At 53.7% G+C, this 26737-nt stretch overlaps 1 protein-coding gene across 1 annotated transcript in view; it reads right to left on the bottom strand.

The window, feature by feature from the left end:
- Window positions 1-5858: 5858 nt before the first annotated feature.
- The window catches only part of HTRA1 (HtrA serine peptidase 1), a gene marked incomplete at its 5' end in the record, with an annotated part of 50993 nt that continues 30114 nt past the window's right edge, over window positions 5859-26737 (bottom strand). The window contains 6 exons of the mRNA XM_029920535.1: window positions 5859-6577; window positions 8582-8677; window positions 10131-10188; window positions 11294-11408; window positions 13006-13038; window positions 13956-14150. Coding sequence (XP_029776395.1) covers window positions 6409-6577; window positions 8582-8677; window positions 10131-10188; window positions 11294-11408; window positions 13006-13038; window positions 13956-14150 — 666 coding nt within the window. The remainder of the gene's footprint in view (window positions 6578-8581; window positions 8678-10130; window positions 10189-11293; window positions 11409-13005; window positions 13039-13955; window positions 14151-26737) is intronic.

Raw genomic sequence — 26737 nt, 5'->3', positions numbered from 1 at the left:
GCGTGGACCTGCACTGATATGTCCTTATCACCCAGAGTCCATAGGTTCATTAGCGTTCACTCTTGATGTCATAGGTTCTATGCGTTTGGACAAATGTGTGTGTCTATCATTTGGTATCGTAAAGAAGAGCTCCATTGCCCTAAAATCGCTCATCCCTCTTCCTCCACTAACTCCTGGCAGCCACTGATTTTTTTCCCTGTCTCCATAGCTTTGCCTTTCCAGAATGGTATACAGTTGGACTCATACAGTATGTAGCCTTTACAAACTGGCTTCTTTCACTCGGAAAGTTCCTCCACGTGTTTTCATTGTTGGATTGCTCATTGCTTTTAGGCACTGGATAAAATCTCCCTGTCTGGGTGTATCACAGTTTATTTATCCATTTGACTACTGACAGACACCTCGGTTGCTTCCAAGGTTTGGCAATCATGAATAAAGCTGCCATAAACATCTGTGTGCCGGATTTTGTGTGGACATGTTTTCTTTCCCATTCCTTTTCAGTGTTTTCACTCTTTGCAGGTTTTCAGCTTAACACATTTAAAGTAACGTGTACGGATGGGAAAACTGTGGTGACAAGAGTTTGCCCCCTCCCCACCTTAATCCAGCACAGGGACAAGGCTCAGGGCTCAGACCCGGGAGGCAGCCAACACAAGATTCTGTGCATGCCACCCCACCAAAAACATGAGCCGTGGCTGCTGCTGTGGGAACCAGTTCAGGGGCCCTGGAGAAAGAATCCTACTTTCCACTCTTGTCTCTGACTTTCATCGCTGTGTGTCATTGAACAAGGAAAGCCCTCTCTCTGAGCTTCGGTTTCCTCCTCTGAGAAGGGGGGTCCCCAAGTCATGAATTCAGAATTCGCTGGGATGGTGGCTGTAAAACCTTGGCACAGGGCCGGGCACAAAGCCATTGCTGAGAAAAGTCACAGGAACGGGCACATGACCAACATGAAAGTAAAACCGATTATTCGACAAGCCCCTAACTCAGTTGCCATAACTTGACAGAACATTCTCGGGAAACCTCCATTCGCTGCGATCTACTTTCATCAAAGCAAGAAAGCAGCTCAGAATCTTCCGCGTTGACTCCACTTTTGTTGATTCCAGTCATTAACGTCAGTGCGATTAATTTACCAGGGAAGGGACAAAGATAATAGGCCAGAAAATAGCTCTCAAAGTTGAGGATTCTTGAATGACAGGATTTCTGAGGTTTGAGTTCTACATAAATGATTTATTAACGCTCTCTTCCTTGAGGTTTCTAGGACACATTTTTTTATGGTCATTTATTTTCTAGAGTGGGAGGAGGGGAGGAGTAGAGAGAGAGGGGGAGACACAGAATCTGAAGCAGGCTCCAGGCTCCAAGGTTGACGCAGGGCTCAAACTCAGGAACTGTAAGATCATGACCTGAGCTGAAGTCGGATGCTTAACTGACTGAGCCCCCCAGGGGCCCCCTCTAGGACGCATTCTTTATGCTCAGTATCCACCGAGCAGGGCCTTAGACAGCAAAGTGTGTATTTACCCTGGGAATGGTCTCAGACTCTGTGTTCCCGCTCCCATGACTCATTGGGGGAGAGCACAGTGCAAACAGCACAAGATGGGCGGGCCAGCTGGGAGTCTGCAGGGCCTGGGTCTCCCGTGGACGGATGGCGCCGGGACCCCACAGGCTCCCTATTGCCCCCAGCGTTTGTGACCTTTCACGGGGGCGGTGCCCATGAAACAGAGGGGCCCGGTGCTTTCTGGTCTTGCGAAGTCATGCTTACAAAGCAGCCATGGAGCCTGTGTGGGGCCAGCTTTTCTTTTCTTTTTTTTTTTTTAAACATTTTTATTTATTTTTGAGAGACAAAAAGAGACAGATCACGAGCAGAGGAGGGGCAGAGTGAGAGGGAGACACAGAATCCGAAGCAGGCTCCAGGCTCTGAGCTGCCAGTACAGAGCCCATCACGGGACTCGAACCCACGAACTGTGAGATCATGACCTGAGCCGAAGTTGGACGCTCAACCAACTGAGCCCCCCAGGGGCCCCAGGGGCCAGCTTTTCCTTACTGGTTCAGAGATGGTCCAGTGGAAAATTCTGTTACAGAGTCCCTGGGCGCCATCAGCAATAGTGTGTAAAGGCGCAGGGGCTGAAAGGGAGGACTCCAGAGCCAGACGCACCCGCTTTACCTTCCTCCCTGCTGTGTGACTTCAGGCCTGTCACTCAGTGCTCTGTGCCTCAATGTCCTCCTCTGTAAAACAGGATTCTAACAATATCTGCATCATCAGGGGGCTGCGAAGCAGCGCGCCTACAGCACACCCTGGGGCCGGTGGTGCTGATGACGGTGGTGGGTGGTGACCCTGCTCCGTGGGGCCTCAGGAGGAGGAGGGGCCGCAGGAGGAGGCGGGGGGCGGGGGGGGCGGAGCCTGAAAGGCAGTGTGTGCCTCAGGCAGTGTGCGCAGAGGACCTTACCTGACCCAGTGGGACACATTGGACAGAAACCCATTTCCATAAAGAATCTGAGCTGCGTTTTAGTTGTTTTTAAGGAAAAACGCGATTGCTAGTGTTTACTTCATTTGATCTTAGCGGATCCTTGGCAGGCACCGCACTGAGACAATCCCTTCGAACAGAGCGAAAGCAAACAGCTGCCGAAGGGCAGGAAGGCCTGAGCTCTGCGCGCTCCACCCACATCTCGATGGCAGCACCGGAAGGCCATGGCCAGTCCCCTGTGGGAACAATGACTCAGCCCAACTGGGGCCCAGACGCAGGACACAGACAGGGTCCGAGGCCCATTTGGCTCTGGTAGAACCAGGCCCAGCCCCCTGCAAACACCCCGATACGGGCCCCCTGATACAGGCTTCAACGTATAGGGAGGATTCGATTCCAAGAACTGGTATCCGCTTGGCAGCCAGACCCCTTTCTGTGAGCTGTGCTGGGTGCCTGGCAGAGCGGGGAGGGCTCTGAAATGGAACCAACAACGCGTATTTGAAAACAGGAGACCGGCTTTCCAAGCCAGCATCCTGACGGTGCTGTCAGCCCCACGTGGCAGTCACAGCTCATGAGTCAGCTTCAGGGAGGGTTCTTTGGAGCTGTGTGGGGTCCGGTCCCTCCAGGAGCACTGGGGAAGGGCGTGTGGCCTGACGCTGGCCCGGGGAGACAGCTGCAGCCGTATGGAGAGGGTGAGCCTGGGCAGTCTCAGGACAAGGAGGAGCTGCCCAGACATGAGGGGCGTGAGGCAGAGAGCGGCTGTGAGAGCAGGCTCACCCTCCGGCCCACCTGCGTTGATGACATCACCAGGATGGGTGAGAGTGACATCCAGACATCAGCTTGCTTTTAAAAACTCTTTTGCACTGAGCCTTACCAGTGCTCCTGGGAGTTCCTGGAGCCCACGGACCCAGGCAGGCAGAACGCAGTACAAACTGTGTGCAATCCGGGTACAACCGTACCTCTGGCCTGACCTGGAACCACCTTCAGGGGAGAAGGCAGCTTTCACATAGTAACCTTGAACCTGCCCTAGGCCATTCGCCCAGATATATGCCCCCTTTGGGGAGACCTCTGGGTCTCGGGCACCGCTGCCAGCTGATTAGCTCCGTGACTTGAGCAAGATGCCTAATTTCTGGGAATCAATTTCTTCACCTGTCAAAGGGGGTAGATACAGCATCCACCTCAGGGCTGATCTGAGAACCGGACAGCTAATAAATGTAAAGTGCTCAGCCCAATGTCTGCCATGCAGCAAGCACCCAACAGATGTGAACTACTGAAACTGTCTGTTGAGAACCTGACAGCAGGCTCATCACAGTAAGAGCAAGAGCAGCTGAACTTATCAGGAAGCGTGTGCCCTCACGGTTAACCGCACAAGCCCAGGGCAAGGGGACGTTGTTATTATTCCCCACTTTACTGAGGGGGAAACTGGGGCTCGAAGACATCAATGAATACCCATGTTACTCTTGTTTATTGAGTGTTCATTGTGTACCGTGAGTTAACTCATTTGCTCCCCACAACAGCCATAGGAAGTAGTACAGATGGAAAAACGGGCACAGAAAGGTTAAGTAACTTGTTCAAAGGTCGCACAGCCAGTAAGATGCGGACCCCGGATCTGAACCCACATTTATCTAGCTCCAGGAGCGATGCCCCTTCAACTCAGCTCCGCCTCCCAGACTTTAAGGCGAATTAATATCGCCAAAACCTCCGTCAGAACCCAATGCAAGAAGAAGAAACAAGGGCACCTGGGTGGCTCAGTCGGTTGAGTGTCTGACTTCAGCTCAGGTCATGAGCTCGCTTGTGGGTTCAGGCCCTGTGTCAGGCTCTGTGCTGACAGCTCACAGCCTGGAGCCTGCTTTGGATTCTGTGTCTCCCTCTCTCTCTGCCTCTCCCCTGCTCACGCTCATTTCTCTCTCTCTCAAAATAATAAACATTTAAAAATTAAAAAAAAAAAAAAGAAGAAGAGGAAACAGCTGTCCTAAGAGGGCGTGTGAAAGCCTGTGGTGTGAGCGTGGTGTGACTGGGGAAGCAGCCCCCACAGGACGCCGGGTACCGCAGGTCAGTGCAGCCATGTAACCAAGCACATTATGTGTCAAGAGTGTGCCAAGCAGCCATGTTTGAGGCCTCGTATACACACCTGCAGGCAACCCTCCAACCCCACCAGAGTCCTGTGGTCCTTCGGGAACAGCTGCTCCGTGTTTACAGAGGGCTGAGCCCGTGGTCTCCAGGTTGGTTCCTTCCAGCAGAACCTTCTGTGATCTCCCGAGTGGATGACAGGCTGGAGACAGATGGGCCCCACCTGCAGTGGCACGTCTGCCCTGGGGATCACCCGGAGGAGCAGGCCCACGAGAAAAACATCTGAGGACGGAGCCATTCTCTGAGTCATCACCTTAGGGGGAGAGGGAGGGAAGGCAAAACCCACGCCCAGTAGTGAAAGGATTTACTGGCTTCTTCCAACTTCCCAAGATCATCTAAACAGACTGCAAAGTGACGCACCAGGGTTGCGAGGCACCCAGCCGCTGGGCTGCCTGGCATCACTACAGATGAGGGTCTTGATAAACTGATTTCCCCTGAGCTGAACTTGGGCCTTTGTTCTTCCACAGCCTCTTCAGTTATGGACTGGACCTTGGAGATCTCCTGGTCAAGGAGGGATTAAGCTCTCCGTCTAGGGAACTCTACCTCCATCCTGTCCAAGAACTCCCTTTTTATGGCTGACAAGTGGAGAGCCTCACCCTCCGCTCCTGGTGGGAAAAGTCTCCTGCCTGCTGTGTGCTCCCCCCAGGGACATGGCCCTGTGTTAACTTCTAAGCTAAATTTCTGCGTCGGTCTACATGGGTCCAGCCTCCGACTCTTGGAAACTTTCATAGAGACAGAGTCCCCTCCAGCTTACGGTCACACCTGTTGGAGAATGCGTTGAGGGGAGCCCTGCTCTAGCCCTCCCCCGCCCCCCTTGCTTACGGTCTGGTTCTTAGGTCAGAGTCCAGGACAACTGGAATCAGCTTCAGCCTGTAGTTTCTGGGGACTTAAGACAGGAGAGGTCTTGGGTCACAGAAGGCCTGGGTCCATGCTCCCCCGCACTGATCCCTCCATACTTAGCACCATGTCTGGCAGAGAGCAGAGGCCCAGAAAATCTCTGTTGACTGATTGTGTGATGTACGGGGTCAACAAACTCTCACTAGTTTGAAAACTTCCAGATCCAAGTATGACTGTCCTCAGACCCTATTTGATGAAGCATGAGTGGCCAAGCACAGTCGTTCGAAATGCTGGTAAACCCCACAGGATGATTTGGAAATCACTGGTAAGCCTGCAAGCTCAAGCCTGCCAGACAATGTGGTTTAATGAGGAGCCGTTGACCTTGTAATCATTTCAAAGAGACACCAACCAGCTGTTCCCAGGAAAGAAGCAAGCCACAGGCAGAGTATGAAGAAGTACTTTAATAGCTCAAACTCAAAGTCATTGTGCCCCCAGTTCTGAAGATTCCTAAGAGAGGCAACTCCGGCCATTTGGGAAGCCAACGCGCACCGGCCTGTGGTTTCTGGCATCAGTCTCCTCTGGGTGCTGACCGGGAAAGAAGCGTAAACGTGCCCAGTACCATTCGGGCTCCCATGGGGCCTTCCTCCATCTATGCATTATATCAACAGCCTTAGTTCAACTAAGATGATGACTCGGTTAAAGGAAGAGACAAATGTTGACTGTCTAAGCAGAACAGTCCAAGCCGGCAAGGAAAAGCACACAGTATACATAGCAGTACAGAAGGGTGAGCTTCTGCCTACAGGTCTATGACATTACATTTGTTTTGCCTGCAGACTACCAAGAAGGATTCTGTTGGCCGGGGTGCTTCCGCTGAACAAGGAACATGGTGGTCCGAAGTCTTGAGTGTCCTGTGCCACCAGCCCAGAGTCATCATGCATCGTCCACTGGAGAGTCTTTGAGGGGAAACATGAAATCCAGCTCATGCCTCTACCTATGGGTCGATTTCTTCAGGAATCACCGTGATCATGATGTCTTCATTGCCCCTGCGGACAACCATGTTCAGGGTGCTTTCCTTCTTAATGACGTCGCTGACGTCATTGGCGGAGACCACCGACTGTCCATTGATGCTGATTATGACGTCGTTTTCCTTGAGCCCCCCCCTGCAACACAAGGGGAAACACAGTTGTAACACTTCCATTCCTCCGGGTCTAACTGCCATGAAAGGGACTCGAGTGCATATTGACAGGCACCGTTTAGAACCGAGAAGCCCTGAGCACATCGGGTGGGGTGGTGGGGAACTTACTCGAGAGTGCCTTCAACTACCAACAGCCTGCATTATTTCCTTTTGGGAGTGTTAGGCCAAGTCGTCAATCCTGTCCATTGCAGAAATGCTTCCCAGCACCTGTCTGATCAGATGACAGACCAACCCCGAAGGAGGCAAGCATATGCCACAGACCATCTACCATGTATCATGACCGTAGCCAACTTGCTTCTAATGGGTATCACAACTCAGAGTCCCCAGAGAAGCAGGTGGAACAGTTCCATTATGAGGCCTTCTTTTGTGTTATCATCGCTGTGACTTTAACTCTTAGGTATGACAGTGTCAAATAAACTATTATGGTCCTTTAATGGTCTAGCATGGGGTCAGCAGACTTTCTCTGTAAAGGGCCGGGTAGGAAATATTTTGGGCTTTGCAGACCATATGGCGTCCATCACAACTCATCTCTGGTACTGTAGCCCTAAAGCTGCTGTAGGCGGCGTGTAACTGCGGAGCGTGGCCGGGCTCCAGTAAACTTCACCTAGGGACACTGAAATGTTCACTTTGTGTCATTTTTCTGTATCATAAGAAAATATTCTTCTTTAAACTATTTTTTGAACCATTTACAAATGCAAAATGTTGGGGCCCAGTAGGCAAAAATTACCCTCAAACAATATTTGGCCTCCTGGGCCGCACATGTGGCTTCTGTTGCAAAGAGACATATACTTTTAGGCTTTGAATCAACCTGGTTCAGTCAGTGGCTCCAGCCCTCCCCTTGCTTTGCTTTCTGGCTCTTTGTTTGGTGTAGGGAGTTAACACAAACCTCTGCCAAAAATTTGCTTATTAAAGGATGAGCATCTTACCCTTGAATAACTGATGAAGGGCCTTCAGGAATGTAAATATCCTCATAGAATTCTTCAGGCTCATCTTCCGCTTAAAGCCAGACCATTATTAGGGAATCCCTCCCTTGTAATGACTTGATTGTTCCTTTTATTTACTACCATCCTGATAAAAATGACCTTTTCAGGAGCATGTCTTTACTTCAAAAATCTTGAACTATGTAATCATTAAAGAAATGATGTAATCACCCATGGTAGATAAGACCCTGGCCATCTAAATAAAGTGTGGCTTTACCAACCACCATCCACATTGACTGCCTCGTCTGTCTTGTCTGTCTTGTCTGTCTTGTTCGTCTTGTCCGTCTTCTTTTCTAGAGATATTGCGCCGACACCAACCCCCTACTTGGGACCTTTCGACTGGGGTGCATGGGCTGGTCCCCCGCAGCAAAATCTATACTTGGCCAATGGGTCATTTTAAAGTGGAGCAGTCAGCGGGCCAGATCCGGCCCCTGGGCACAGCGTGCAGACCCCCCGACCTAGCTTTTCTCCCTGCATATTACGTCAACGGACGCAGGAAGTGCTGACTGCCGGTTGAGCCACTTCTTTTCGTGTTACTTTGATGTTACCTGGTGATTCTTCCGGAGGTGTGGACAGGTATGGCCTGACTGGTCACAGACAGAATGAGAGAACACTTCTATGGGAGGCCTGTCCTTCTGGAGGCCTAGGAACGGGACCACTGCCCAAGACCTCAGGGATGCTGTACCTTAAACCCTCTGGCCCCAGCCAGGCCTGCCCCAGAGACACTGAAGAGTCAGATACTGCTCTTTGCACCGGAAAGACGTCTCAGGAAGTGAGGACTTTTGAAGACGGGAAGCTCCCTTTGGCTGATGAGTCCTGAGGGGAACCAGGTCCGAAGGCCCGGCTGGTGGGATTGACCAAGGATGTTCAACCCGTTCATCAAGGATCCTCACAACCCCCTCGGCTGGTATGAGAGGAACACAGCCTCCCCGGACAAGCCCCCAGGAACCCCCGGGGTATCAGGCAAAGATAAAATAATTCTAACTCACGCTTCCGCTGGGGTGTCAGGAATGACTTCGATGATATACGCTCCCGAAAGCACGTCCGGGAAGTCCTGGTGACGGTCTTTTAGCTCTTTGGCTTTGCTGCTCGGAAGGAAAACACCTGTGTTAACGTTAAGTCACGAGGGGCCCCCCGCCACCCACTGGCTGGGCCTCCGCTCGCACCCAGCCTCTCCTGATCCTTGAGTCCGAAATAAAATGCCTCCAGGAGCCTGGCTTCTGCTCCACTTACCTGTCTACTAGAGTCAGAGATGCACTGGCTAACAGGAAGGGCAGTGCTTTATCATCATCATTATTGTTAATTTTACTAATGATTTAACAGTAGCTATCGTAACTCAAGGAGTGAATACGGTATAGTGGTGCCTGGGTTTGGATCCCCAGCTCTGTCACTTTCTGTGTGATCCTGGGAAGCTGCTTAACCTCTCTGTGCCTCAGTCTCAGCCTCAGCCTCAGTGAGATGGTCCCGACGCAGCACCTGGCCAGGTGCCTGGTGCAGAGCAAACGTGTGATAAATACAGTGTCTGCTGTCACTGTGGCTAGTGACCCCTGCCACCCCCCCCCCTGCCCCGTGGATCCAGGCCTGGACACATGTTCAGTCACTTGGTCCTTACCACACACCAAAATGCCCACATTGTTATCCTTGTCCTAGAGAGGAGGAAACTGAGGCACAGAGGTCAAGTCATTCCCAAGGTCATTAGCCAGGAAGTCGCAGAGCTGAGAAAGGACTCAGGAAGCCAGATGCCGGGGTGTATGACCCTTTCCCCATAGCTCTGTTGCCCACAGTTCCGAGACAAGTAACTGATTCACATTTGAGTCTTGGTAAATCAGCCCTCACTGTGGAGTGCTAAAAACGACCCCACCATTCCTAATATGCATCTGAACTATAGTAACATGGTCACAATGAACTAATAGTAAATTAATGACGATAACTAACATGTTAATATCTACATTCATATGTTCTGCTCTTTGCTGACTATACCTGCAAGTTTCCACTGTGCCCTTAGTTACCAGGACTCATATGACGATACCAGATTTTTCCATCAAGGGTAAAACACCAGTATGTTGTGAGCCTGGCGGCCACAAGCCACAACTTCCACCAGCTCCAGCAAACAAGCCTGACCCAGCATTCCGGCAGCCACAGCCCACATGCGGCCGCGCTCCCAAAAGGCAGGGTGCTCTGGCCGAAGGAGGTGCTGGGGCACTCCTGGAATGTGGGTTTCAACAGAACAAGTGGTAAAAGGAAGGCATGAGGGGGAGTGACCAACGTGCCCCACTGTTCAGGCTTGCCTTCAAAGAGGAGGGTAGAATCTTCTAGAAGGAAGAACCTGTTCCCTCCCTATGCACAAAAAACAAAAATGAAGCATAAAACCAGAGGTCCAGGGCAATGACCCCCTCCTCTCCTTCCTGATGTTTCCCAGTTATAGCCAGAAACTGAGATGCTAAAGGCAACAGGTTTCTCTTTTCAGAGTGCCAGTGCAAGCCTTCCAAAGGTCAGGTTTAAGTTTAAGGTACAGACCCAGACGTCCCGCTTACCCACCTGGATGTGAGCGACATCATTCGGATGCCAATATACTTCTTCTTGGTAATGGCTTTGCCTGGTGTGACAACAACAGGACAACAGGTCAGCCCAGTTGGCAGCAATGCTGGGCACCACGAGCTGTGAGGCTCGGTGCCTTCAGGGCAAAGTCAAGGCCACAGGGGGGCACACTGGCGATGTGGGTCAAATCCGTTCCAGACCCCTACCTGCTGTGGCACCTGGGTGAAGTCCTGTCATTTCTGCTAATGGCCAGAAACCGAGGAGTGATACTCGATTCCTCTTTGCCTCACCCTGACATCGGTGGGGGTTCTGTCCCTCCAATAAATCCAGAATCTGAGCCCTTCATCCCACCCCCGTGTGGATGACCAGGAAGGCGTCCCACCTGGGCCTACAAGTTCCACCCAGCCACTCCAGCGGAGTCTCCACGCAGCCATGACAATGACTTTTCAAAGACGTCCGCCAGACCATGACCTTCCCTGTTCTCAGTACAACCCAAGGCCTTCCCCATGGCCACCACGGCACAGAGGTCAAGTCACTGTCCCCCAGGCTAACCGCTTTCCACATCGTCTGTGTGACCTGACCTTCACGGCACTCCGGCCACGTGACCCACTCGCCATGTGTGCTGTGCCCACAAGGGAGGCCTTGAACCCGCTGTTCCTTGGTCTGGAACGTCCCCCACCCAGCACTCCCCCAGCTCACTGCCCTGCTTTATTTTCAGGGCCGCATCATCAGTATCTGAAATCTTGCCTGTTTGTCTTCTGTCATCCTCCCTCCTCCTCCAGGCAGCATGCAAACATCACACATGCCGGGACCCCTGTGGAGCTATGGAACCCCCAGCCTCAAACCCAAGCAGATGGGTCAACAAACATTTGTGGAATGAACAGTCTCCCTGAACCTCAGTTTTTCTCATCAGTAAAATGGGACTCATACTTTCCTCCTGAGAAGGCAAAGGAACACAATGAAGTAAAATGATGTATAGAAATCACCTAGGATCCTGCCTGGTACAGAGGAGACCGAACCACATGAAACATTCATGGCCAAAAAGGGTCACACATCTGTGACCGATATCAGGGCCTAACAACGTGCATCCATTTTCCTTGGCTGATGTGCAGGTGCATGGCCAGCCCCGCCTGAAACACCCGAGGCTCGAGGCCGTGCTTTACCTTTGGCCTGTCGGTCATGGGACTCGGTTAGGAACTTTTTAATCTTATCCGATGGGATTGCAAAGGAGATCCCTGCTGTCACCTTCAGAGTGTTAATCCCAATGACTTCGCCATCCTGAAAGGCAAGATGGAAACGGCCTGCTGAGTCCACGGAGGTACGCGCCAAAGCGAACACATCATCGGTAAGGAAGGAAGTCTTTGAGCTACTGACTGGGTGGGGCGGGGGCCTGGGAGGAGGGGGTCCCCGGGCCACTGGGGGAGAGGCCTCGCTTGGCCAGCGTGAACCATGCTCAGCAATGAGGTATCCAGCACACACCAGGCTCAGTCCTCCAGGACCACCATGCTGCAAAAACAGCCTCTAGCGGCCCGTTTCAAGGTGTTCCTTTGCTCCTTTCACAAGGGAATATCTCCGAAACCTCACAGTCCTTTAGGTGCCTGTTCACAGCCTGGGGCTTCTTCCATTTCCCATGATCTTAAGGTTCCGCTGCGGACACCCAGCAGGACAGCCTTAGCGCCTAGGGGTTACCAGGAAAATGCAGCACTGTCTGTGCTATCTCGGCAGCTATGGATGTTACCGGGGGCTGCGGGGTAAGGCCCCACCTTGCTTCCTCTGCTTGTCACAGAACAGCTTCAAATCTCCGAGGAAGCCAGTCTACAGGGTGTGCTCGGGGTCAGGACAGATTCCTAGTCTGGTGAGCGCTGCTCGCGGAATAGCAAGCCCCCCTCACCGGTACTCTGAACGTCCTTGTTGAACGGTTCGTTCAGCTCAGGCCGAGAGGGGACAACTGCCAAGCGACTACACAGTCCCTCCTCCTACACTTCCTGCAACACTGAGAATTCGGTCCCCGACACCGGGATCCTTCCAGGAGGCGCCATCACCCGGGGCCTTGCCAAGAACGGCCTCAACTTCCCATCGAGGGAAAGGAGAATAGGGCTGGATGACCCCCGAGCTGCATGGGGATTCTAAGGCCTCCCTTTTCCAGCTTCCGTATTTAAATACAGACTTCAGGGGCGCCTGGGTGACTCAGTCGGTTGAGCGTCTGGCTTCAGCTCAGGTCATGATCTCACGGTTCGTGGGTTCAAGCCCCGTGTCAGGCTCTGTGCTGACAGCTAGCTCAGAGCCTAGAATCTGTCTTCAGATTCTGTGTCTCCCTCTCTCTCTCTCTGACCCTCCCCTGCTCATGCTGTCTCTATCTCTCTCAAAAATAAATTTAAAACCATTGAAAAAAATTTAAAAATAAATACAGACTTAAGTGACATCTCTGTGAGCGAGGGCAGTTCCTCACTTCAGCCAGGCCTTCAGGGAGGGCTCCTGGCCAAGACAAAGACTGTGGACGAGCCACGCCAGCTCCTGTGGCAGCCTGGACACAGACAGGCCAGAACCGCGGACACCTTCCAAATAAAGGCCTCCCCCTCTGGCTGCTCCTGGGTTGGACCTGAATTCCACTGCGTTTACTTGTAGCTCTGAAGCCCAAGTGCATCTGCGGGCCTAACGCTTCTAGCCCTGACTCCCTCATGCCTTACTCTTTCCAGAAAAGATAAGAAGGGTGATTTGTAAGCATGCAGAACAGATTCACAGACGTCACTTTAAAAGAATCAGATGATGTGCTTTTCCTGTCTGAAAAGGAAGCAAAAAAACCCAACAAAACAAATACAAAAAAAAAAAAAATGTACATAGATTTTTCTTAAAAAAAAAAAAAAAAAGGCCTTACCAAGTTTACTAACGGGCCTCCCGAGTTTCCATACTGAAATTAAACAAAAATTAAAAGGTTATCAGTTTATGTCTTTACATGGACCTGTGCGTTTCCCTGCCTGACAGCTTCTCATCTTGGATTTGTTTCTGTCAGCCCAACAGGTCGCTGGAAAAAGGGACCTTAAAAATTTTTAGAAAGTTTCGCTGTGTTGTAAGTGGGAATTTTTTTTTTTTTTTTTTTTTTGGCTCCAAAGCCCAGAGGCCAACTATGACCTCCCTCAAACACCCAACACTATTTCCCTCTCCTGCCATAGGCCGGCGGCCAGCTGGCCCCAGTGTAGGCCATCAGCACCGCCCCCACCGATGCGATCCCTGCTTTGCTGGAAATCCACACGGTTTGTTCTTTTTCCATGACTTCACGTGGATCACAAGAAAGTTTGGGAGTAAAACCTATTAGAGCAGCAAATGCACAAAACACATTGCTTCTCATTTATTGGACAGACGTAGAGGGGAAATATTGCTTTTTAGAAACGCCAATCCTGTAAGGAGACAGTCGAAGGGGGGAAAATGTGGTCTATAAAAGATTCCGTTGGTGAGAGGCCTGGCCTCCTGAGACATTGAATAGTCTGGGCCTGATGCTCAGACTGCGCCCCAAGGCAGAGCGGCCACTGCAGGGGGCGACAGCACCTGCACCAGGCTGAACGGCCCCCCTTCTCAGAGCCTCAGAATCGGCTCCGCAGTTGGGCCTGCGGGCAGCAGAGCTGGCACCCTTGGGCTGCAGACCTTGGCATAACTGAAGTCCCCTTCACAGGGGTCTCTGGAGATCCCGGAGGCTAAGGCCCAGCCCTTGGCCTCCCCTGCTCTAGGGGTTCAAAGGCAACACCGTGGCCGGCGCCCTGAGGATCCTGGCCCCAGCTCGGGTCCCTAAGCCCAGCTTCACGAACGCCCGCCCGCGCCCACGGGGCTCACGTTGATGATGGCGTCTGTCTGGATGTAGTCCATGTCCGAGTTCCGGAGCCCCAGCTCTTTGCCGCCACGCTGGGTGGTGCTGACGATCCCGGTGGTGACGGTGTTTTGGAGGGAGAACGGGCTCCCGATGGCGACCACAAACTCCCCCGGCCGCAGCTCCGACGAGCGGCCCAGCAGCAGGACCGGCAGCTTGCCCTGGAACCGCAAGGTTGGCACTGCTGCATTCAGGGACAGAATGGACGCCGCACAGGGGAGTGCAGAGCGGCGACGGGCCTCAGGCTGGGCCCCCGTCCCCTCCCGCCCACCACCATCAGCACATCGCAAGCTGGTGCAGGGCAAGCGGGCATTGGAGTCGCTGGCCAAGGAGAACACAGAAGGTCCTGAGAGGCCATCGTGGGGTCGTGTCACATCAGCACAAACCTGCTGTGAGACCCTGAGACCAGGGGACAGGAGACAAAGTCTGGACTTGGGGCAAGGCTGCCTAAGAAAGTGCAGATACACGGAAGGATCCTGAGCCCACACACCCCTGGGGTGGAAGGAAAGGGTAGACGCACCCCCCACTCATCACAGGCGCTGCTGTCCGAGTCCCAGGGAATTGGAGGCGCTGAGGGCTGGAGTGGCACGGGTCCAGCTGGGTGCGTCTCTGTGCTGAGTGCAGGGCACTTCCGGTGCAGTGTGGGCAGTGGGCTGGGGCGGGAGGCATCCAGCTTCCCCCAGCCATCCTCCAGCCCAAACACCCCGGAAGTAGGTTCACCCTCCCCCACCATTGACCACCTTTGCTGTGCACGGCCCTGGTGAACTGACCCTTCCCCCACAAGTGTGGTCCCCAGTGCCCTTTGAGGGCCCGATAGAGTCAGAATCTCCAAATAACTCTCCAAACTAAACCCAGACAGACTAAAGCCAGAGGAGTAGCCAGGGCTTGGAGAGCTGGGCTTCCATCAGGGAGGCCTGAGGCTCCCCCCCTCTTCCTTCCTGAGCCTGGCAAACCTTCCTCTGGCCTTTGTTCCCAGAGTCAAGAGTATCGGCTGCCCAGACAACGGTGACCAGGCCCAGGAAGCCGAGGCCCCGCCTGGGCCTTATGCACGTCCAGCACCATGATTGTCTGCCTCAACAAAGAAAGAAAGAGGCGAGGGGGGTCCCCAAGAGGGTGGGGTGGGGGGGAAACCGAGGTTACTGGGTATCTGCTCTGACACAGATAGAGCAGACACCAGCAGATGAGATGAGGTGATCAATGGGCCCATTTAACAGAGGAAGAAGTTGAGGCTCCAATGGGCCCATTGAAAAGATGAAGACATTGAGGGTGACTCGAGACAGAGCAGAGATCCACACCTCAGACTCTGACCCCAAACCCAGATTCTCTCATCTTTTTACGTGACGCTATGCCATAAAGACCCCTCCTCACCCCAAAGGAGGAAAAGGCTGGGTAAGAAAGTTCGTGGAGGGAGAAGGAATATTGGAGAAGGGCTGGAAGACCTCAAACTGACTGAGAAACGGCAAGAGAAGAAATGCCCCTCAGAGCGCAGGTGGTGAGAAGCCGGGTAGAGGCCTGTGGAGGGCACAGCCCCCTGGCCAGGGTGCCGGGTTAGATCCTGGCCCGAGTTTATAACCACTTGGGTCCTCAGTGTTGTCGTCTGGAAAACGGGACTCACACCTCTCTCGTGGGTTAGTTATGAGGATTAGGTGACAGGACCCGAGGAGCACGATGAACGCCACACCATGTGAGTGGGACATGCACGCGTCACCTAAGTGTCAGTTATTGTTACTAGCACTGAGGTCCGGGCAGACTCCACAAGCTGGTCCGCGTCACCCAGCCAGGAAAAGGCAGGTGGCACAGGTCTACACTAACAGTGACCGGTGGGGTCATCCGAGGCCAGAGCGCACAGTGCCGTTCTGGAAGGGGCAGGCCTGCAGCCCCGCACCCCGGGCTCCTCGGCGGCTGGCGGCAGGCCAGCAGGCTCGGCACGGCCTGTTCACCCTGGGTCCGCGCCAGCCGCCCCTGCCAGGAATGACTTCATCCAGCAGTCCCGGCGGGTGGGCGAGCAGGGCCGGTGATGTGCACTCGGCCACTGGGGGGCAGGCCTGCTGGGGACACTCCCGCTCCTTTCAGGGCCGGGCAAGGGACATGGTGGCAAAGGCTCCTGGGGCCGGAACATATCCGGCTGCCCAACACCATCTTCAAGGGAAGAGACCAAGTTCAAACAGAGAGGTGCGCTCAGCCCACATCAGCTCAGACACAAACTGGGAGCCGCACCAGAAAGTTCCGTGGGGCAGGGCTCACTGTGGGGATCTTAATTAGCCTTGGTGCACTCTTGATCGCTCCTTCCACCTGCACCCCGTCGGAAGGGAACCAGACCCAGGCTCCCAGTTCTCGGGGCTCAGAAGGCAGAGGGGCTCTGAAGAGAACACCCCTTGAGCCCCTCTTTTCCAAGTCTGAGCTTGGGACAGAGGCCGAGACAGGGAGGCAAACACTGTGGGGGCAGCGGGAGCTGTGGGGTTTGAGGAGAGACACCCCCGAGGGGAGGAGAAGGCTGGGGACCCGGGGCCTGCTCAGCCACGCTCACCGGGGAGGGCCAGGCCGCAGGGCCTCCAGCACAGTGAAGTCATCACATTTGAGGGGCCGCATGGGCTTGGACAAGAGGACACCAGTGACACTGGTCTGTGTCTTCCCCAGGAACCAATCCCAGGAACACAACAGGGGGAAGGAACTCTGGATCCCAAGTGGCCAAACCTGCGCCACTGGTACCAACGGGCACACCAACCTTCCCCTCGTGTAAGCTGTTAGTCACTCAAGCATCACCTGGATCATGAAAACAAGCATAGACAAAAATAAGCAAACGGCCATATCCCAGGGGGTGGGGGTTTTATCATGAAGCCTCGACTGACATAGAAGGAATGAACCTTCTACCTCCCGGCTGATGAAGCACTTTCATGGCCACCTTGAGAGTTAAGGCCTGCGCCCCCACCCCCCACATTTTACAAATGTGGAGACTGAGGCTCAGAGATGGAGTGACTCCTCCTCACAGCTAGTGAGGAGCCCAGCTAAAGAAGAGAACAGGCTTCCCAACTCTCAGACCTGCGCTCCTAGTATGTGTTACCCTGAAACCTAACTGGAGGCAGAGATCTTTGCCAACAGGTGACGTGGGGCAGGAATGTGGGTCAGGCCAGGCTTGCAGCCCTTCATGAAGTCAAAATGCCTTTTCAGGGCCATCTGGCCCCTGCTCCCCCCAGGGGCTGCCGGCCCCCACCAGCATCAGGCTCTCTAGCTGTTTCAGATCCAAGTGGGCTCATCCGATCAGTCCTCACCTCGGATCTGTCTGCTCAGCACAGCTACACCTCTGCTGGCCAAATTCCTACCCGGTAATTGAGCATTTCATCCCACAGCTGTCTAGACACATGGTCCACAGGGGGTCTCGGGGAGATGAAATGCAGATACGTCTGGAAGCGCCAAGCCACACCTCAGGCTTGACCGGCAGATGGGAAACAGGCCAGCTCGTTCCTGGTTTAGCTCCACGGTGCCGTCGGAGGCCTGGCTCCTGACACACCCACATCAAAGCCGCCTCCAGGCTCCTGAGCAGACACTCCGCCCCAGCTTCACAGGCCCTGTCGGAGAAGCCAGCCCCTCTCCTGACAGCCCTGTCCCCATCTCATCGTCCCAGCACGCACACGCCTCTGATGTACAACACGGGCATCTCTGCTCCACCTGGCAGCAAGAGGGCAAGCAGCATCCATGCCCACAGCAGATTCTCCAGCCACAGGGTGGACGAAAACCTAAGTGGGGTATGCACACTGCGGGGTGGGGGGCGCTCATAGGTGGCCACAGCAACACTCCCAGGCTCCCTACCAGAGCCGAGAAGGAGCCCTCAGGCTGTACCCAGAGAGCCAGGGTCTCACGTTTGGTCCAAGTCCTCGGAGGACAAGGGATATTCCACAGTGTGTCCGGCATGCTCCCAGTGCTCAAGGTCATGTTTATGCTCGTGGTGGAGCTGTATGGATGTGACTCGCTACCACTGAATGGAACTCTCACACCACCACCACCCTTCCACCTGCACCCCGTCGGGGTGACTTAAACACCTGAGTTTTCAGCCCAGTGCCACACAGGCGGACGGAGAAACAGCCCAGGGAAGGGTGTCAGAAGTCCTGGGTGTGGACTCCGGACTTTCCGGGTCCGAGTTACATTACTAAACACTAGCCGTAGGCAGGATACTCCTGATCGTGTGGCAGATTTAATGCTGGACCGTGGAGGAGGTGAGGGCAGGGCCTGATTAAAGAAGGCTCGCCCGTTCATTTAATGACAACAAACAAACAGCCAGCAGGCGGGCAGCCTGGCTCCTGGGAAACACCGCCAACATGAAAGAGAACTTTCTCAACGAGCATTCCCTGAGCACCACCTAAGCGCTGGGCACCGTGAACACAGAAGATCAATGAAATCCATCCGTGCCCCGCCCCCCACACCCCAGGCTTACAGTCTGATGGGTTGGAGAGTCACATGGCTGTAAAAAGAGAGGTAGTCCAAATCTCCATTGCCAAGGTCAGTTCAGTCTAGAATGTTCCATAAAGGCTAAATATAGATCAACACTAAAAATGGTTTGGGTGTATCAATTAGAGTTATTTTCAGCTTGCAAGTATCAGAAAACCCTACTCAAAATGGAGTAAGTGTCCAGCTGTTCAAGAGCAGGGTGGTGGAGGGCTGATGACCTCAAAGACTCATGGACATCTTTCTCTTCTGTCTGATCTGCTTACACCACCTCCCTTCCAAGTGTTACGTAAAGACAGGACTATGCCCCGTGGATGTAAAGGATCTTTTCTCCCTTGTGTGTCTCTTCAGAAGAACAAAGAATCCAGAGGCCCAGCACATTCTTCCTCCTGGGTCATGTTAGTCATGAGATTACCCTCAACCACTGTTTGTCAAGGGGAACACGGCCCCCACGACTGACTTCGCCTCCCCGGAATTTGTCTGCATTAGGATTGGGGAGGATCATAGTTGGACAGACCAGGGCTGGAGCAGCAGGGAGAAGGAAGGCGGTGACGTGGGAGCCATTAACGTCCACCAAGGCTTAGGGGGAAAGGGTTCATTTTAGAGCAATGATCCTGGGTGCTCCTGGGTGGCTCAGTGAGTTAAGGGCCCCACTTTGGCTCAGGTCTTGATCATGCAGTCCGTGAGTTCAAGCCCTGTATCAGGTTCTGTGCTGCCAGCTCGGAGCCTGGAGCTTATTTCGGATTCTGTGTCTCCTTCTCTCTCTACCTCTCCCCTGCTCACGCTCTCTCTCTCAAAAATAAATATTACACAAAATTTAGAGCAGCAATCCTAAGACTTAACAATGTCTGGGAGGAGCTCTAATAAACATAGGCTCCTTCATGCAGATTGTGGGGGTGGGGCGGGGATGAGGGTGAAAGGAGAAACCTGCTTCACAAACAAGTAATTGTCACGAAATGTCTGTGTTAGTGCAAGACACAAGTGGTCCAAGCAGAGCCTGGCCGAACTCCCCTCCCCGACCCTTTGTATGCATGTCCTACATGCCTCATGCCCTGTCATTCGTTTGGCCTTTACAACCGGATACTCTGGGCACCTGGGAGGTTCAGTCAGTTGAGTGTCCAACTTTGGCTCAGGTCATGATCTCGCAGTTCATGAGTTTGAATCTCATGTCAGGCTCTGTGCTGATAGCTCAAAGTTTGGAGCCTGCTTTGTATCCTGTGTCTCCGTTTCTCTCTGACCCTCCCCTACGCATGCTGTCTCTGTCTCTCTTTCAAAAATAAACAAACATTTGGGGCACCTGGGCGACTCAGTCAGTTAAGCATCTGACTTTGGCTCAGGTCATGATCTCGTAGTCTGTGGGTTCGAGCCCCATGTCGGGTTCTGTGCTGACAGTTCAGAGCCTGGAGCCTGCTTCGGATTCTGTGTCTCCTTCTCTCTCTGCCCCTCCCTCACTTATGCTCTGTCTCTCTCGCTCTCTCAAAAATAAATAAATATTAAAAAATAAAAAATAAACATTTAAAAAAGTTTACTCCCAGACGCTCAGCGGGACAGACCTTCATGCCTGTCTGACAAGGACGCTCGCACGGCCAGGAGCTGGCGGTCCAAGGACCAGAATCCCCCCTCTGCCTCCAACCCACGTGTCCTTCTCTCCGGCCTACCCGGCCACTGCCCGGATGCTCACAGCACAGGCCCTTTCCACAGAGTGAGTGAGGGCAGCAGAGATGGCACACGACAGGGCGCCTGAGGAATCCAAGAGCAATCACCACAGAACCGCCCAGAGGAGGCCGAGTTCACGCGTCCTCGGGGGAGGGCCTGGGCTAGGCAGTTTCTCCAGTGCTGGGAGGCTGAACTATCCTCAGACGAGCCCTGGAGGCCGGCCTGCGGAAGCCACCTGCTGCGAGGACTCTGTGTGGGGCCTGAACTCCTGCTGACCGTGAATCACAGCCACCAGAAGCCCCGAAGAAGGAAGTGCTGAGTAACGTCCTGGGTGATGGCCTGCTCTGGGCTTATCCTCCAGCAGCAGTCAAGGGTGGTGCACAAGGGAAGGCTCAGACATAACCACACCACACACACACACACACACATGCACACACGCGAGTGTGCATACATGCCACCTCGGCCACTGCATATCCCAGGAGCATGATGCCCCAGGCGCGGGGCAGCCGACTTTGGACCTGGTCCAAACTCACTCCCTAACCTTGGGCCACTTGATTGACTTCTCTGAGTCCCAGATTTGACCACTTCTAAAATAAGGCTGTTGGAGGCTGGTGATGTCCAAGGTCATTCCAGCTCTGCCAGGGTTCTTTCCAAAAGACCTGGCTGATTTCCAAAAAACCTATTAGCAGACAACCGTTAAATTGGTGAGATCAAAACAGGCACCACAGTCCTTGATAAATCTCTTCATACAACTCCCCGACGGTGCGGGGGAGATGGTCCTTGAAAGCACCTGCCACAAGAGGAAAAGGGACTCCTGGAACTCTCCAGGGGCTGGCTCAGCCTGGAGCCATCTAGAGAGGATGTAGAGGCAATGGTTCATTAACCTTTCAGCTCTGGCCATACTGGGTTCTGCCTATGAGCCCTTGGATGCTCACGTCCCTGCACCCCTTACAGAGAAGGCCAATAAAACCAGTAACATTGAAGGGGAAAAAAATGTTTTTAACCTAATGAGGCAAGTGAACTACTTCTTTTCTTCCTTGGAAAGTATAAAGTGCTCCTGCTATGAAAATATTTTCGTGGCGGAGTGGGCGGGAGCCGCCGTCTCTGCCCACCGCCGGCACGCTCATTGTCAAGGGGCTGGAGCCCCCAGGCTGGTCCTGTGTGTGTCGGCGGCAGGGTGCTTCAAAGGCTAATGTTGCAGCAGCTGGCTAGGACCCAACGGAGTGATTCAGTGTGCTTTCTGGAAACGGTTATGCTAACCTTTCATTTTCTTTTAAAAAAATATGGAGAAAATAGCATGTCCCCCATAGCTGGGAAGAAGCAGAATCACAAAGCTTGCGTGCTTACCGTGGAAAAGCAAACGAGGCATTGGGGTACGGTGGGAGGCGGTGCTGTCAGCATCTAAGACTGTTCCACGGTTGGGAGTAGGGGATGGTTCAGGTGGGGGAGACGGGAGAAGCAGGGGAGGCAGAGGGAGGAAGAGAAAGGAACAGAGCATGGCCAAGCCCAAGCAGAAAGAGAAAGAGCAAGCCAAAGACCTTCGCCGTCCCTGTCTGTGAACCCTACCAGAATATTTAGTCTCCGTCAGGCTGTATCAAGAAACACTGGCATCTCGAAAATTCGCTTACTCCCGTTGTATAAGCCACAAAATGTCAACAGTTCCATATGGGAGCCTAACGGCCAGTGGCCGTCCTAATTTTGTGGCATCCAGAGGAGGCAGAACATGGTTTCCATCAAGCGTAACTCTGGTCTTCGTGGCACACCAGCCTCTGGACCCTCCACTTTCATCAAATGCTGACTTCAGCTTTGCTCATGATAATGACTGGCCGCTAAGTATTTGTTTTAAAAGTCAGTGAATAGGAAAGTGAAAAGTGAAAGAATGAACAAACCAGATCTTTAAAGATCCATCCTCAAACGCTGATCTCTAAAGACCCTTCCCCAAGGGAAGGGCAGTGGTCCATCTCTGGTGGACTAGTGCTCAGCATGCCACAGTCACCCAGTGTCTGTTGACCTAATTAACATATATTCGTGACATAAAATGGAGTCACAGAGAATAACCTAACCACAGAGCCAGTGGTTTCAATGAGCTGCCTGGTAACCAAAGCAAAGAGGGAAATACCATGAGTCACATGCTCTCCTTACCAGATTCTGGTGCTTTCATGAGTGAAAGTGACTTGTTAATTAGCACACGTATTAAAATAATCGAGCCAGATTCATCAGAATGTCTTATTTCTCCCTTGCCCCGGGAGGTAGTCATGATGGTAGAGGGAAAGCAATTCTGGGAAACTGCATCTACACTGCTGTGAAATGAAGCAACCAAGTTGTTACGGAGCCTTAGCACTTTCAGACTCTCAGGAGACTGACTACATAAGAAAGTGGAGCTTTCTAGAATATGACGAGGAATTCCCAAGAACAAGGTCAATAAGAAACGTAGACAATACGCAGAAAAACCAGCTGGCCAGAAACATCGGCTGGTGTTCTGAAGGGCTCGAATAAACTCACTGAGAAAAAATTTACACTTGGTCCGAGGTCCAGGGCAGGCTTGGCGCCCAGTCCTCCCCTGGGTTGGTGCTATCTGCCCTTCCTGTCACCTCCAACCGTCAGCTTCCTTGCCCACACTAAGCACAGAGCTCTCCCCAGCCCCCACTGCCTTCTACCTCTTCTGTCTGCTCCTTGTCTGTTCCTGTCACCGTCCTTTACTCCACTTCTCCTGTCACCTCACAGCTCCTGCCCAGGTGCTGACACATTCTCAGCACCTAACACACTATTTGGCCAAGACAGACCCTCTGGGATGACTTCCAGAATCCACGAGTGAATAAAGAGTAACTGAGGAAAATGATCCAACCAGGCTCTAAAGATCGTTAGCCTTTAAAGTTGGATAATGACTTTCAGAACATCTTGGAATTCATGGAAACGCTGTACTGAGAATACAGAGAAATGGGCAAAAATAAGGCTTTTCTCTGCCTAATCCAGCAAAACCGAAGCAGCAGGAACAGCAGCAAAAAAAAACCCAAAAAAAACCCAGCACAATTCATACACACACCACATGCACATGCACACACACACTGCATACACCACGTACACACCACACGCACACATGCATGTGTGCACACACCACACACAATTCACACATGCACTTGGACACACGCACACACACCACACAGTGCCCACATGCAGTGTACACCCACACACACGACATACATGTGCACGTGCACCACCACACTCAAACACACCACGCACATGCACGTGCACACACACCCCAGATACACTTCACACGCACATACCACACACATGCACACACAGACGTGTGCATGCACACCTGCATATCACACACAATTTACACACACACACACACACACACACACAGGCGCACACAGACACACATGCCCCAAGAGAAAGAGCAGATGAAATCAGCCTTTCTGTCCCCTAGAGCTCACCTCGCTTGGGTCTTGGGAGCACACTCAGCTCCGTAGGACAAGGTGTTAACCCCTTCACACCAGGGTTGGCAAGCCGCTTCAGCGAAAGGCCAGAGAGTATTTACCATGTGGCCTCCATCCTAACTACTCAACTCTGCTGGTACAGGGCAAAAGCAGCCACAGACTCTAAATAAAGGAATGGGCATCGCTGGTGTTGCAATAAAACTTTATTTACAAAAACGGGTGGAGGGCTGCATTGAGCCTGCAGGCCGCAGTTGGCCAGCCCTGGACTCTCTAACGCATTGTGACACACTCACAAAACTGTCCCATGGAAGCAGGGTATACCCCCACTCAGTGAAGGGGACAAGAGATACTCCAGGTGGGGCACCTACAAATTCAGGGAACTGAAAACCTGGGAGCGGCTGTGCCAGAACGATAAATAACAGTCTTAATCTAATTCCTTGAAGAGGCAGCGCCGAAGTGAAAAAAGGCATTGCCATATTAAGAGAAAAAAAATAGCCAAAGAATTTCCTTAACAATCAACTAAGTTCTTGAACGGGGGCCAGAAAACTCACTAGGGCTCCAGTTTTGATAGTTTGGGGAACTGAACCATTTTCACATTCCAGAAGGAGCTGCAGTCAGAACATGAGGGGCCACGTCCGGACCAAGGCTGCTCAGAGGAACAAGACCAGCTTCCCCCTCGCTGCCTGGGTTTCCATTACCTAATGAGATATCGATTCCCACCCCCTAAGAAGGGTAAGAAGCCTCATAATAGAATACGGTAATAGAACACCAACAGGGTCTGTGGCATTTCTAGCAAACGCGATGGCAGGCCTCGGGTGTTCTGGGAGAGAGCAAGCGAGACCACAGCACAACCAGTACGGAGGGAGTGGGGAGAAGAATCCAAGATGGAAAAACACAGACACAAACTAAGAGGGTAACTAAGGCAGTGTGATCCGCAGCCCGGGCTCCTGCCTGCTTCCCAGGGATGAGTGACAGGCTCCAGAAGACGGGAGCTCAGTCCAGCACAGCCTCTGCCTTATCTGATTCGCTCTTGGGCAGCTCAGGCGGCTGAGTCAGCGCCTTCGGAGAGTCAGGTTGTCTAAGGAGAGCTGGCTGGCGGGCCGGCGTGAGTCATGCCTAGCACCGCACCACCGCGGGGCCTCGTCACCGGGCCGGGGCCCCCTCGGACCCTCCTCAGGGCAGACTGGCCACCGTGCACCGGGCCAAATCTTGAGACACAGGCCTGGAGAAGACAGGGCCTGCTGAGCGGCCCCTGGGACCGGTGCGTGGAAGGCCCAGGGCCCTGGACCCCAGGCGACCCCTGTCCCGAGCTCACACATCAGACCGCTCTTCCAGCCCCGGTGGCCGGCTCAGCAGTGAAAGAACCCTTGGAAAACAAAACAGCCCCCTTGCCCGGCAGTCCTCCTCTTGGGCCACTTCAAACAAGTCTGGCCTGTAGGCGGCCACTGGCCCCATGTGGCAGGGACGGACGCAGGCCTGGAGGCGAGGGAAGAAAAACAGCTCACAGGCCTCAACCTGGCCGTTGGCACATATTTCCCTGGTTGGTGGCGTCAGGGGAAAGCGCCCACAGGAAACCTAACGGCCTCAGCAGGGCTTTGAGTTACTTAAGTCCACAGAGCTACTGCAGCCGGGCAAAGCCAGGTGGCCGTCCAAACCGGACAGGTTCTGGGATCCGACAAGCACTGGCTGGGGCGGGTGGGGGGACGGGTGCCATCACGCCCTCAGGTGACAGCGGGACATGGGCCACCACGTGAGCCTGGTGTCTCCCCACTCGGGCACTCCTCGGAGCAGAAGGGGCTCAGATCCGTGCCCGGACACGGCTGCTCAGCACTACGACCTGACGTGTGAGTGTGACAGGCACGTCCCTCACCCTCCGGCCACGCAGCAAACACAAACCAACAAATACGGCAACTGTACATTGTGCCATGGAGATGGGCGGGGGAGGGAGAATGAACAGCGACACGTGACTGTCCTCACAGTGACAGGCTGGGGGCTGGGATGTGGGCAGCCCTCTCGGGTCGTGGGTGGGGTCTCGGGCGGAATTTGGCGGGAGCCCCAGTGGGTGGGGTCTCGGGCGGAATTTGGCGGGAGCCCCAGAGAGATGGGAAGGCCCGTTCTGGAAGAGGTGCAGGGAGACACCCCGGGGAGGGTGGGTGGGGGAAGCATGGCCAAGGACCCCCCCCCCCCGAGGACCAGCCCTGCCGTGAGGGAGGCTAAGCAGAGTGGGTGGCCGGCGGGTGGAGGGAGGAGGGGCCCCCCATCAGGCCAGGCCCCCGAGGCGCCAGGAATGGAGCTAAGCTCTCTTCCTAGGAGCCCTGGGAGGTGCGTCAAGGGGGGACAACGCGCGGTCGGCGGGTTGGAACCAGCACGCGAGGCTCTGCGCCTGGCTTTTTCCTCCTCAGCACAGCTGGAAAAGCCGTAACAAAGCGAGATTTCCCCTCAATCCATCCCCAGTGTTCCTGCCCTGGAGTCCGGCCGGGAGAAACCAGATCGCTCTCTTTTTACCTCTGCCTCTATACCCAGCCCCTCTCCTTCTCTGCTCTCCCCACCCTCCTCTCTCTCTCTCTCTCTCTCTCTCTCTCTCTCTCTTTCTGAACTACTTAGGGAGAAGACCGCAGGGTAAAAATGCTGCCTCTGGAAGAAATGTTTAAATGTTCTGCAAACACAGCCAGTGTCATGTTAAGCACATTTGGAGACAGTTTGTATCTGAAGCTGAAAGAGTCTGTCCTCAAAGCTGCTTTCTATTAAAGTGTTTGCATGTCCCCACTTCCTGCAGCTGGTGCTCCCTCCCCAGGCCGCTGCTGGCCCCAGGAAAGAGGAGGTGCAAATCTCAGGACAGAAGCACAGAGTGGGGGGGGCACCCTCCGCCCCCAGCGTGGGGGGTGGGGAGCAGGGGAACAGGCCAGGCGAGCCCTTCTGAAAGTTCTCCCCATCTCCAAACTCAGCAGGGAAAGTGAGTGCACATGTGTCTTCTCAGCTGTGAGAAGCAAAAACAGAGTTCCTTGGTCGCAAGCCCAGACATGTCGCTGGACCTCAAGCCAAAGGGGCTTCACTGGAGACGGGAGGGGAGCTCCAAGAATGGAAGGAACAGTGGACAGATGGGCTTGGGGAGGCCTGGAACTCAGACAGTGCCGGGGGGTGTCCGCCAGCACGGCCCCTGCAGTGTCTGTGAGGGTGACACACAGCTGCGCCCCTGACGGGGGGGGGGGGGG

Source organism: Suricata suricatta, chromosome 2 (genome assembly GCF_006229205.1).
Source record: "Suricata suricatta isolate VVHF042 chromosome 2, meerkat_22Aug2017_6uvM2_HiC, whole genome shotgun sequence".
In the NCBI taxonomy this organism is placed as follows: Eukaryota; Metazoa; Chordata; class Mammalia; order Carnivora; family Herpestidae; genus Suricata; species Suricata suricatta.
The sequence above is the reverse complement of the archived record's forward strand: the minus strand, read 5'-3'. Positions and strand labels throughout refer to the sequence as shown.